At 43.1% G+C, this 11,559-nt stretch overlaps 1 protein-coding gene across 2 annotated transcripts; it reads right to left on the bottom strand.

Moving 5' to 3' along the window:
- Nucleotides 1–3,163: 3,163 nt before the first annotated feature.
- On the bottom strand, nt 3,164–11,352 carry LOC102453610 (uncharacterized). Of its 2 annotated transcripts, none has more exons than XM_006130542.4 (2): nt 10,839–11,352; nt 3,164–7,233 (listed from the first exon to the last, which is right to left on the bottom strand). In XM_006130542.4, the coding sequence occupies exons 1-2, from the start codon at nt 11,169–11,171 to the stop codon at nt 5,707–5,709; spliced, it is 1,860 nt and encodes a 619-aa protein (XP_006130604.2). In that variant the 5' UTR covers nt 11,172–11,352; the 3' UTR covers nt 3,164–5,706. The 2 variants fall into 2 exon arrangements, with proteins under 2 accessions (XP_006130604.2, XP_014432711.2); XM_014577225.3 differs by having other exon boundaries at nt 10,773–10,911.
- Between the last annotated feature and the right edge of the window lie 207 nt (nt 11,353–11,559).

Below are 11,559 nucleotides of genomic sequence, written 5' to 3'. Positions count from 1 at the left end.
AACCTTTTAGTGAGCAGGCAAGTTTTTACTCCTTTCAGCCTTGATTCCAAATTCACTGTGTAAATTTAAACACCACCAAAATGGCATTGTTATGGTTATGCACTCAAATTGTCAGTGGCTACTCTGCCAGTGTTCAGAGGGGGAAAAAAGTGACTGTGCTTTAGAAACTACATTTTTGTGTTATAGAAACTGACTCAATACGTCATTGGAAGCCTAAATATGTCAGACAGTATCACAAGCTCTACTAAATTCCTGTCAGTTCTTTTTTGTTTCTTCCTCAAATAATGGTTCATAATCTCCTGCTTTCTAAACCTATGCTTACTATCCCTAAACAAATTATAATTTAGTGTTTTTTCCCCATTGTCTTAACTTAATGTTTTTTAATCTTTCCTGCACTGAAATACAATTTTTTTTTGGTTCTTGTCTTTCAAGAACATTTTGTTCTAAAGCTAACCTATGCTTCTTCAGCACCTTTAATTTTACACAGAGCACAGTCACTGGTATGATATGAATGTTAAGTGGAAAAATGGCTAGCTCAGGACACCCAGAGGGAGAACTTGAATGAGTAGTATCACCAACTACCAGATTCTACAGCCTAAGATCTGCTTTTGTAGTGATCAAAAGAGAATGTTTGTAATCCAAGGCATGGGAGTTGAGCCATTCAAAGGGGCTAGCTCTGTGTAGCTTTGGGAATAGGCCGCGACTCAATATTGTGACAGACATCCAATCAATACATAAATCCCCATTTAATCCACAAATAATCAGTACCAGCCGTAGCACAATTAAAGACAGCCATTCACAAGAAGATATGCACACGTTTTACCAAAAAAATAGTTTCTTTAGAAAAACATATGCAGCCCTTGTATTGTCAGCTAAGTTCAGGTGTCGACTGTGGTGTAATTTAACTACACAAAGAGATGCATCATTCATTAGAACTTGTATGCAGGAGTACACTGACTGGCCAATGGGATCATAAATTGCTTGGCCTTTTAGAAACCACCTGTGCTGTCTTGTCCCCATTTTCTATCCAGAGATGATGCATAACTGTTGATAGTAGGAGGCACAGTTTAAAGCAGAGGTTTTAAAAATCTGGAGCTGGGGTGGAGGTGGCATGCCATCCCTGAGCGGAAGCCTAAGCTGCCTGGCATTGTCACTTGCCTGCTGACTGTTTTTCTGCTCCCCTCACAGGGGGCATGCCCTCTAGTTGGAAAACCTCAGCTATAAAGGTTCTGATGGTATGCAGCTGGGTTCAGGGCAGGCCATATAAACAGTGGTAGAAATCTGAATGAGGAGGGGAGGGGAACATGATCCTACATCCTCTCCCCGCCTCCCCTGCATCATCTCTCTGCCCACTTATAAAATACAATTACGGATTGCCGCTGTCTATCCTCTGCTGTTTACATGGCTACCACTTGGCCATCTTAGAGTTCCCATAGGTGCAGCAAGAATACACACAGGCTACATCTACACTGCAGGCTTCTTGTGCAAGAACTTGCAGAGTTTCTACACTGACCGTGCATTCTTGCACAAGTAAATTTACAGTAAAGCGGAGGGCTTCTTGCGCAAGAGTTACTCCTCTCCCCACGAGGAATAAGCCCTCTTGTGCAAGAAGGCGACAGGGCAAGAAATCTCTATGGCTAAAATGGCTATCAGAGCTTTCTTGCATAATAGAGCGTCCGCACTGCCATGGACGCTCTTGCGCAAAAGCACATGGCAGTGTGGACGTGCTCTTGCGCAAGACCTTTTGTGCAAGAAGCCTGCAATGTAGACGTAGCCACAAAGTTGCAGGCACAGAAATGTAACACAATTCAAGGCCAATGTGCAAATAGGGCTGACTTGGTTTAAAGCAGTTCCCCAAATTGCATCCTTGCCATTAAATGTTCAAATTTCAGAATGTGGCCACTTTAGCGTTACTGGATTATGTGTAATTTAGGTGTTTGATCAAAACGGGTTAGTAGAGTATAGGATAGTTTGTTAGTATCCTTGAAGCATGTTCATTAATGGCACTGTGATCTGGTGTCCTGATGTGTGCTTGAGCTGCTCTCTGTTAAAGACCTTGTAATGGGATCAGGCTCACCACCACAGCACCTCCTGCTGGTTGTTTCGGGAATTAGCTCTCAGCAATGTGCCTTTGTTAGTGGGCACAGGCAGCAGCTGGTTCTATCATTCACTTGAGAGGCTCACTGCAGGCTTCAGTCTACCCCATCTTTCACAGGCAAAGTGTAGTGTGGCTTAGCTGTGCGCACTGCTGGCAAGTTGAAGGAAAGAAGAGAAGCCCAGGCCCACCGACTACTCTGGGCTTCAACCCAGCACCCCTCCAGCAGCAGCCACTTACTGCCCTCCTCTAACTCCCATCTACTGTCTTCAGCACCACCTCTGCCCTTTGTGTCAGGGCCCCAGTCTGGCAGTCATCCCTTAAGAGCTTTCCTAGCTTCTGCTACCACTGCTGCCTTCTCATAGGGTCCAGTCTGGCCCTGATTGGCTACTTTCAAGCCTCTACTTGATTGGTTTGCAATAAGCCCTTTCCTGGTTGCAGGGGGTTGGCACAGCCTCTTTGACTTTGCTTTAATCGCTTCCATGCTAGAGTGGGGCAAATGCTCCCTACAGACTTTTTTTTTTCATGTTTTCTGTTTGTTCATCAGTCTTGCGTCCTATACATCTTGCTTCTTTTCTAAATGTAATTTACATTTCCTATTGTCTTTATTACAGTCTTCTCCCTTAGCAAATCTGGCCCACTCAGACCCACTGTCTTCCAGCAATGTTATCCATACACCCAGAGAGGTGTATGGATATCTACACTACAGCTGAAAACAAGCCTATCTGCCCTGGTAGGCAGACTCATGCTGGCAGAGACCAGTGTAGCATACTGAAAATATCTTTGTGGGTGTTGCCCAAACTCCAGCCCATGCTATATTATTCACATGGCCACTTGAGCCCTGCTAGTTCAAAACTCTTTACCCAGACTGAAGCTTGCTCATAGCTGCCGTGCAGGTGTACCCTGTGTGTCCACAGCACCTATCTTGATGTGTGGTCGGGATTTTTTTTTCAACTTCCTATTCAGAGCTTCCCTGATCATTTTTGCTAGCTGCAAAGGTTAAAACAAAAGAGGAACTTTAATAATTGCTAGTTATGTGTGTGTGTGGGGGGGGGGGGGGGGGGGGGGCGGGGCAGGGAAATGAATCTTATAAAAACCAGTAAACAAAATAAAGTTTAGCAAGAACATGAATGTGGAGTTGGAAGACATACAAGCAGATATTCCTGTGTGTGTAACATATTTTTCTCTCAATCTTGTCATTGACTTCAATGGTGCCAGGGTTTTACACCCACTGTACTGTTAAGATTTTAAGACTTTCTCATTGCAGGGGTTCTCCAATGACTCTTAAGTACAGAGCTTTCCCTGTTCAAGTTCTTCAACTTTCCTGATAGCCCACTCTTCCATTCATTCTGCAAGAATCATGGTTTTTATTTTTCTCTAGGTACAGAGCCATAATTTTACAGGCCAGATGGCGAGATTATAAAGAATTTGAAGACATGAACAGAAAATATTTCTCTATATACAAATAAGCAACTCTGGTATTGGAAATATATGTTCTAATACTGTTTACTAAGAAACAGATTGCTTAAGATTTCTGAAATATATTGATTTTAGCATTTGAGTACACTTTTTAAACTGTTTTAAACTAAGCACTATTTTTTAAAACATACTTTCAGCAGGCAAATGTACTTGTGTTAACATGAAATATCAGATAATGGCATGTGTATATAAATTAACAAAAATTCAAATAAATGTAGTATTTGCACACTTAATCACCAAGATTTTCCAGATAGGGAATCTAAAGGTAGTGTCACATTATTGTCAATTCTTGTTATCCCAAGTCGTCATGTAATTAAGAATCTCAACTTCCTTTTTTCATTTTAAGTGTTTTTCTAGTGCTCATGGAGAAAAATCTGAAAATGTGAATCCTAAAGAACCAAAACGAAGAAAACCAGGCAGGAAACTGAATTATATAGACACAGATATAATAAAAATTCACTATTCATTTGGGCCTGACTGATGATTTCTGACTGATTAAGCTTGACGATACCAGGCACCTGGATAAATGACCAATTCAACTCCCATTTAAGTCAATGTCTGATCAGCACTCATGCTTCTTATTTAGGAGTCTACCTTTGGATCTAACTTCATCATGTATTTTTGAAAATCTTGGTGTATTTGTTCATGAGACTGTACCTGTAATGTGGAAATTTAATAGTGGTAAAAAATTAATAGACCATTTGGGTGCGTCTAGATTGGCAAGATTTTGCGCAAAAGCAGACACTTTTGCGCAAAAACTTGCCAGCTGTCTACGCTGGCCGCTTGAATTTGCGCAAGAGCCCTGACTTTGTAATGTACAAAATCAGTGCTTCTTGCGCAAATACTTTCACGCTTCTGCTAGGGAAAAAGCCCTCTTGCACAAGAATACTTGCGCAACTGGGCCAGTGTAGACAGCGAAGAACTGTTTTGCGCAAAAAAGCCCCGATGGCTAAAATGGCGATCGGGGCTTTCTTGCACAAAATCGCGTCTAGACTGGCTATGGATGCTTTTGCCCAAAAGCACTTTTTGCGCAAAAGCATCCGTGCCAATCTAGACATGCTTTTGCGGAAATACTTTTAACGGAAAAACTTTTCCATTAAAAGTATTTCCATAAAATCATGCCAGTCTAGACGCAGCCTTTATGTATAGCACAAGAGAAACATGTAGTTTTCAAATGGTTATAACTTCATTTATAAAGAATTTTTATCACTGGCTAAAGGCACTAGTCCTCACTGAGGCCTCAAGCCAGCCATCTTATTCAGAAGGAAAGTTCCTCTTCTTGTGCCAAGCACCACTGAGTTTACCAAGATTTTGTACAGACATAAAGGTCTGTGTGAGAGTCAAATTTCAGAACTGGGGCCTAAGACCAATAAATACTTTTTTGGTATTATTTGGTGGTAACAAAGGCAAGTATCAAAACCTAGAATTGCATAGAATCAAGTACACTGAGAAGACATACAGGATTATCCTAATGCTAAAATACATCTGAAGATGGATCAGCAGAGTGTTTTATCTCAAGTTATTTTCTTCAAATGTCCAAACAGAATTTTACCGAACTTCTTAAATCAATTTTAGGATTGAACAAGGAAAAAGAATATTAGATGAAAAGCTAACTTTACTGAAATGTGATGAGTTTCAAACATAACTTTAATGCAGCATGGAAGAGGTTATAAACAGTGAACCTTAATTTGGAACCATTTATCTATTTTCCCCATTGCACAACATTTTAGACAATTGCATTATTTGAAGAAATTTTCTGCCTTGTTGCAAGAATCACTTGTCTGAGAGAGAAAGTGGCAGTGTATGCATTTGAGAAACCAGTCAGAAGCCAGTACAGCAGGGCCTGAAGTGCCTTAACTTTAAACATCATATGAAATACATTTGTAACTTTATCCACACTTTTAACACAAATTAAGAACAGGTGACCATTCAGGTCAGAGCACCTGAGTATCAGTGTCATCACTGAAGACAAATAGAGGAGACTCTAATGGACCTTTTCTTCACTACCCAAAAGCACCATGTGCTTTGGTATGACAAATCTTTGCTCAAGAGAGGACCAAGACCAGCCTGGAAATACATGCGTGTTATAGACCAACAGCAAAAGCAGAATTATACAGGCCTGGCATTCTTTATTAATCATCCTTGTTGACAATTACATAGTCCTCTTGGTTAGTTTCATTCACTTTCGAAGTAAAAGTCTCAAACTTTCCTTTGTCTGTAGGTGAAGAGGACTCAAGCAAACCTCCTTCAGGCTGTAAGTGGCTCTTCCTACAATCCACTGTGGTGGTAGTGGCTGAAGGAGAAACATAAATACCTCTGGGAGGGATGTAAGTGAGATTAGGTGGCTCTCTGATGTGTTTGAAGCCGTCTGAAGCTGCATGTGTTACAGGTGTATCCATTAATGGTCTCTTGTCTGAGCCAGTGGTAGGACCCTGAGGGTCCTCACTGGCATTACCAAGTAGGTTTGAGGAGGACTGACCAACATTGAAGGTTGTTTTACTTGTTGGCTGAACACTTGCCAGATACATGCTTTTCATCTTGGAGTGATTACATTCTTGGATGTCTTTATTGCTTGTATTTACATACGTTATAGACTCAGGTTGTGTTGTTTCCTCTACTGGATACATAAGTTCTTCATCGTGAGCTTCCTGGATTTTTAGTTTGCTAAAAGATGAAGACAATTCACAGACTTTGTCTTCCTTTGTTGAATTACATTCTGTAACGACTGTATTGCCATGTAACAGGGGTTTCAGCTGCTGGGGTTGATCTGCAGGATTTGTGGGGCTGCCTATGCAATTCATGGCATCACTGATTTTTGCTTCGATGGTTTCTTCAGAGACCGCTTGGGCTCTGTATTTATCAAGGGCACTTCTGCTTTCAGAAGGAACATCGGTAAATATTGCAAAGGCGTGTGGGCCGCTTGCCCCTGGTGAGAGTGGAGTGGAGCCAGCTTCGTTTCCTGTCAACGGTGTTGAGTTCGTCAAAACAAATTCTTCACTCTGACCGTCTCTTAGCCTCTTTCCAAACGCTTTCAGAGAAGAATTCTCACTGAAGATGGGCTTTTGTCCTATGACAATGTCACTGTATTCATTCAAGAAATCTTCGCTCTCTGAGCATTTGCCATGAGAGTGTGCAGAGTCACTGACTTGCCTTGGGTATGCTTGAAGCTTGTAAGTGGATTGAGCTAACCACGGCAGAGCAGCAGCAGATTTCAAATGGGATTCATCTTTGATCTTACTATTTCTATCCATTTCAAAGGGTTTCTCACTGTTAGTTGAGGACTTCTGTTGAGCACCAAGACATGAAGAAGTCTCATGACTTTCTTTGTTTCCCAGATTTTCAGGGTCCTCTCTCTGGAAGGGTTGACTCTCTCTGTCTTCGTTCTCTTCATGATACCATTGCATTTGTGCTCTCTTCTGTAGGATATCCCCCAAATCACTGTGTTGTGCTTCGTTTGTCATTTCAAGGATGGTTTCACACTCAATTCTTGCAAGAAATATTTCAAATGCAGTCTCTTTTGTTTCCTCTTCATTTATCTTCCTGACAAGTGAAAACTCGGTTGCTGTTGTTGCAATGTAACCTATTTTCTCCAGTATTGTTTTCACTACATTGTCTGGGAGCACAGATTGAACACAATAGACAAAATTACCTGTAAATGTCTGGAAACAAATGAAACATTAAGATGAACACTGAGGGAACTCATAACAGAGGAGATCTTTCTTAAACAATTTCATAACTTAGTTTTAAAACAACTGTTTTCACTGAACTTTGAGCTTTAACACCAGCATTATTGAAAGCCACCTGAAACTTTTCTGTGTGCAAGTGCAGTGTTCCCTCTAATTTTTTTCCACCCTGACTGAAACTAATTTTATGTGCACCAATATGTGTGTGAGAGGCCTCCAGCTGGGGGTGTAGGCTATAGGGTGGGGCTCGGTTTGAGGAGTTAGGTGTGAATGAGGGTGCTCCCAGGCTACTGTGAGGTGAGAGAATCTCTCCCTCCTTGCGCCCCCCCCATCCCTCCCCCGCACACACACTATCCTCTCAGCAGTACCTGGGTAGGGAGGGAGAGACATCTCTCCCTGCTGTGGCAGGTCCAGTGCTAGGAGGAGGGGCACATATCCTGAAGGCCTGCCCTTGCAGGTTCCAGGTGGGGCTTGGTTGGAGCTGGGGGAGGGCTGCCTTGGCCACAGCAGATCCTGGCACTGTGGCAGGGACCCTAAGGCTGAGCTCAGGCCATTTCTCCCCTGGCCATGGTCCTTGAATTTAGTTCAAGTGCAGTAGCTACAGTGGAGCTATGCCACTTTCCCCCAGCTGAGGATCTGGCCCATCGCCTTACTGATTGAAAAGGAGAAAGGCAGCAGCAACAGGAGATCACCATGGCCGGACTAGAATAATTTGAAACTACCAACCACCCTTTCTTGTTCTTCCATTCAAGAGCAAAGTCTTTTTCAATTTAAAAAATAGAAAATGCTCAGACACTGAAGCTCTCCCTTCGACAGAATGTTGCTAAACGCAGGAGGTAAGATTAGTATAACTGTCGCGTAGAGGTGTGAATTTATCACGCCCTTGAGCAATACAGTTCTACCAACTTAGATTTGTAGTATAGATCTGGTCTAAAATAGGTACAGACCAAACAACTCGAGAAGAGTGGGGGGGCGGGGGCGGGGAAGATTTGTCTTAGACTAAGGAATATGGATTTGCCCATTTGCCCGAGTCTAACTTTGTGAGCCAGAGACAACGATAGTTTAGTTGCATCTAGAGTAAACAAAGTAATCAAGGGAACAGAAAGAGCTATTTATGGTTGTGTTTATTTATGGTTTATCTGTACCTATTTTCTCTTTCTGTGGTCTCTGCTTACTGTCACTCACGTCTCTGTTCATTAGTAATACACTTACTTTTGGTTTTATTGTGACGTCACCTCAGTATTATGTATTACAGGAAAGCACAGGCCCTCACTACAGCTAGCAAGCTGGCAGGCATACTTTCCCTTTTGGAGGCAGTGGACTTGGTCATGTCTGAGTGTGTGTAGTGATAGGGGCTGGGTACCACAGGGAAATGCTCCTGCAGGAGGTATGAGAACTGGAGTTCACTGAATGTTACCAGCAAGGCAACGTTAAGACTGGCAGAGGCAAACCTGTGGATGTGGCGGGGACCTGACTAAGAATGTGAATGGTTAACCGGATAACCAGTAGGGGCTGGGAGCAGTTCCACGGCCGCCAGCAGGAAGGGGGCTGCTCCAGCTCCGTGGCACCCACCGCAGGGAGAGGCTGCTCCAGTTGGCTGGAGCAGCCCCTGTTTGCAGCGGGCCAAGAAGGCCCCAGGCAAAGCTTACTCAGGCCAGGCTGGAGCAGCCCCTGCCTGCAGCATAAGGGCTGCTCCAGCCCAGCTGGTTTGAAGCACTCCCCCTCCCCTGCCCTTCCCCTTTAATCTGTTAACCAGTTAAACTTAACATGTCACCTATTAACCAATTAAACAGGATTTTATCTCCCTAGAGTTGACAGAGTTAACCTCCAGCAAAGCTCTCTAGCTGAGGCAGACGGATAACTTAGTTCAGGGCTACTCAACACATCGGCCACATGCGGCCCGTTTGTTTGCGGCCTGCAGTGCAGTTTGGGTTTACGCAGGGCTTAACACGGAGCCTGCAGGTGGGATCCTTTTAACAGGATCTCCACTAGGAACACGCTCCACAGCAGCGACTCAATATAGTGGTCTTCCGTTGAGATGCGTTTCAGTAGTTAAATTCCTGGACTGTCATTGCTCATTATAAGTGCTGTCATGGGGTGGAAATCAGGTAATATTGCATTTTATTAATATCAGTAGGACTGACTTAAATGGGGCCTGTGTGTTGTGTAGTCTTGCCTTAATCTTTATTCATGCCTGTCAGTGTGAAAGAAGCTATAAGTATGTGCAACCACACATAAGTTGTGGCCCTTGGCATGTGCTGTGAGTATCATTGAGGCCCCTGGGGCTTCCAAAGGTAAGTAGCCCTGACCTAGTTGCTTACAGTTTTGGGTACCCTGAGAAAGCATCACCGGGTGCTCAACACTATCTGGAAATCAGGCCTCTTTTGGGTGTGTAGTTGGGCACCCAAAATCAGTAGTTACTTTTGAAAAATCTCTGTTTCCATGTAAACACTTTTGATAATCACTTCCATAACCTGTATTCTTATACTCAGATTGTAAACTGCTTGGGAAGGGGCTGGGGTTTTTTGTTTTTGTTTTTTAAGTTCTTGCATTTGCATGGTACCTGACGCACTCGATTTCTGATCCATAACTGGGAGCGCGAGGGGCTTTGCTCATACAAATAATGCTGTTATGTTCATTTAATAGGGTCAGAGGAATATTCATGCTTCACTGTTTCTGGAGCTTCCCTTGGTTTTCTAATGCTAGAGTTCCCAATTTTGCCTGAACCTAGTGCAAAGACAGAACAGAGGTGACTCAGAATTGTGACAGGTATTTAGAAAGGCTGTTCAAAAATCACAGTATTAGGCACCTGTAGGAGTTGCTCTATAGTCAAGCAAACTCCTGTTTCCCTATCCTGCAGAGCTCTGATGGGGCTTATTTTCACAGATATTTAGTGACGCAGTTATGCACCCAGGTGGATTTTTAAAAGGGCCTCCTGTGCAGGGTTGGCACCTGCCTTCCGAAGGGTTAAGTGCCTAATCTGCCCTGATCCTTTTTAAAATCCGACAAGGCACCTACCTGCATGTTTAGGCAACTAACTTTGAAAATCTGGCCTGAAGCCATGTAGGTCGATACGTAATAAAACACTGGCAACTGGCCCATGAAAGCTGATGCGGGCACATGCGGCTCTAGCTATGGGGCTATAAAATTATAGAGTAGACATCCATGACCAGGCTGGATCCCCTGAGAAGAGAAGGTCCCAGATCTTGGGCTCCAGCCCAGGCCTGATTGCACTGTAAGCTTATAGGCCCAGGTAGCCCAAGCCTGATCTATACTGTAATTTTATAGCCCATGCCCAAGTCAGCTGACATGAGCCAGTGGCTGGTATTCTATTGCAGCAGTAATGGACATTTCCTTAAGCATTTTAAAAAAATGTTATCCCTTGTGCAAAATGGGCCTGATTGAAAGCCAGTGGAAATCAATGGGAACTTCCCCTTTGACTTAAGGGAACTTAGAATCAAGCCCTAAATCATTAATTTCATTGACCGAGCTGCACACTGGGAATAAAGCACTACCTGGAGGAGTTGATATATGGCTTTCTGATCCTGTTGCTGTGCCATTGTTTTCATTTAATGCCCTACCTTCAGCGACTTTATTTCTTTTCTCCATGGTGAGAGGAACAGGTTGATGCAGAGTAGCTCCAGAAACTCCAAAGCTTTGATGAGGTTTTTGAAAATATTGTCTCCTGGTTCTTTTTTCATCTGTAAACAATTCTCTGCAATGCTGTAGAAACTAAGCTTGCTAAATCTCTCTGCAGGGCAGGCACCAGACTCCAGGAAGTGTTTAGCTCTTGTTTTTATCGTTGTCTCGTTGCATATCAGAAGTTTTCCTTCCGACCACTTCGTGCCATAGTATGCAACGTAGTCCATTAAAATGTCTTGTTTGGCAGCTGCTGCTGCTCGAAGCTCCTTCATGGTTTGCAGGACTGCCCCAACGGCAGAGTACTCTTACAATAAATTTCCAGCCGGTTATGGAATTGTCAATGAGGAAGTTGCTATCTTATCTTTGTTGAGTCTTTTCTTCTGATCTGTTATTGGCTTCCCCAGGGCAATGCAAAGAATTAAATGGTCACATTGTGTGTCAGTCAGGGCTCAAGTTACAATGACTGCTCTGCTGGAATCAGGAAGTAAAAACACAAGTCCAAAGCAAAAGTGAAACCTACTTGCTGTGACTATTAACCCTTTGTGCCTACAGCTGCTTTTCCGTGATTGCTTACAATGATGGAATGCTCCTGGAAATGTAGAGATACAGTAAAATAAACTGATTTTAATGTCAGCATAAATAGCACAAGCACTAGGCTGC

Source organism: Pelodiscus sinensis, chromosome 12 (genome assembly GCF_049634645.1).
Source record: "Pelodiscus sinensis isolate JC-2024 chromosome 12, ASM4963464v1, whole genome shotgun sequence".
In the NCBI taxonomy this organism is placed as follows: Eukaryota; Metazoa; Chordata; order Testudines; family Trionychidae; genus Pelodiscus; species Pelodiscus sinensis.
This window is presented reverse-complemented; position numbering and strand designations above follow the sequence as displayed.

Excerpts from the sequence above, each read along its gene's own strand:
- LOC102453610 (XM_006130542.4), bottom strand. The coding sequence starts at position 11,171 with ATGAAGGAGCTTCGAGCAGCAGCAGCTGCCAAACAAGACATTTTAATG. Across the intron at positions 7,234-10,838 it reads AAGAAATAAAGTCGCTGAAG|ACATTTACAGGTAATTTTGT; the intron begins GTAGGGCATTAA and ends ATTTGTTTCCAG.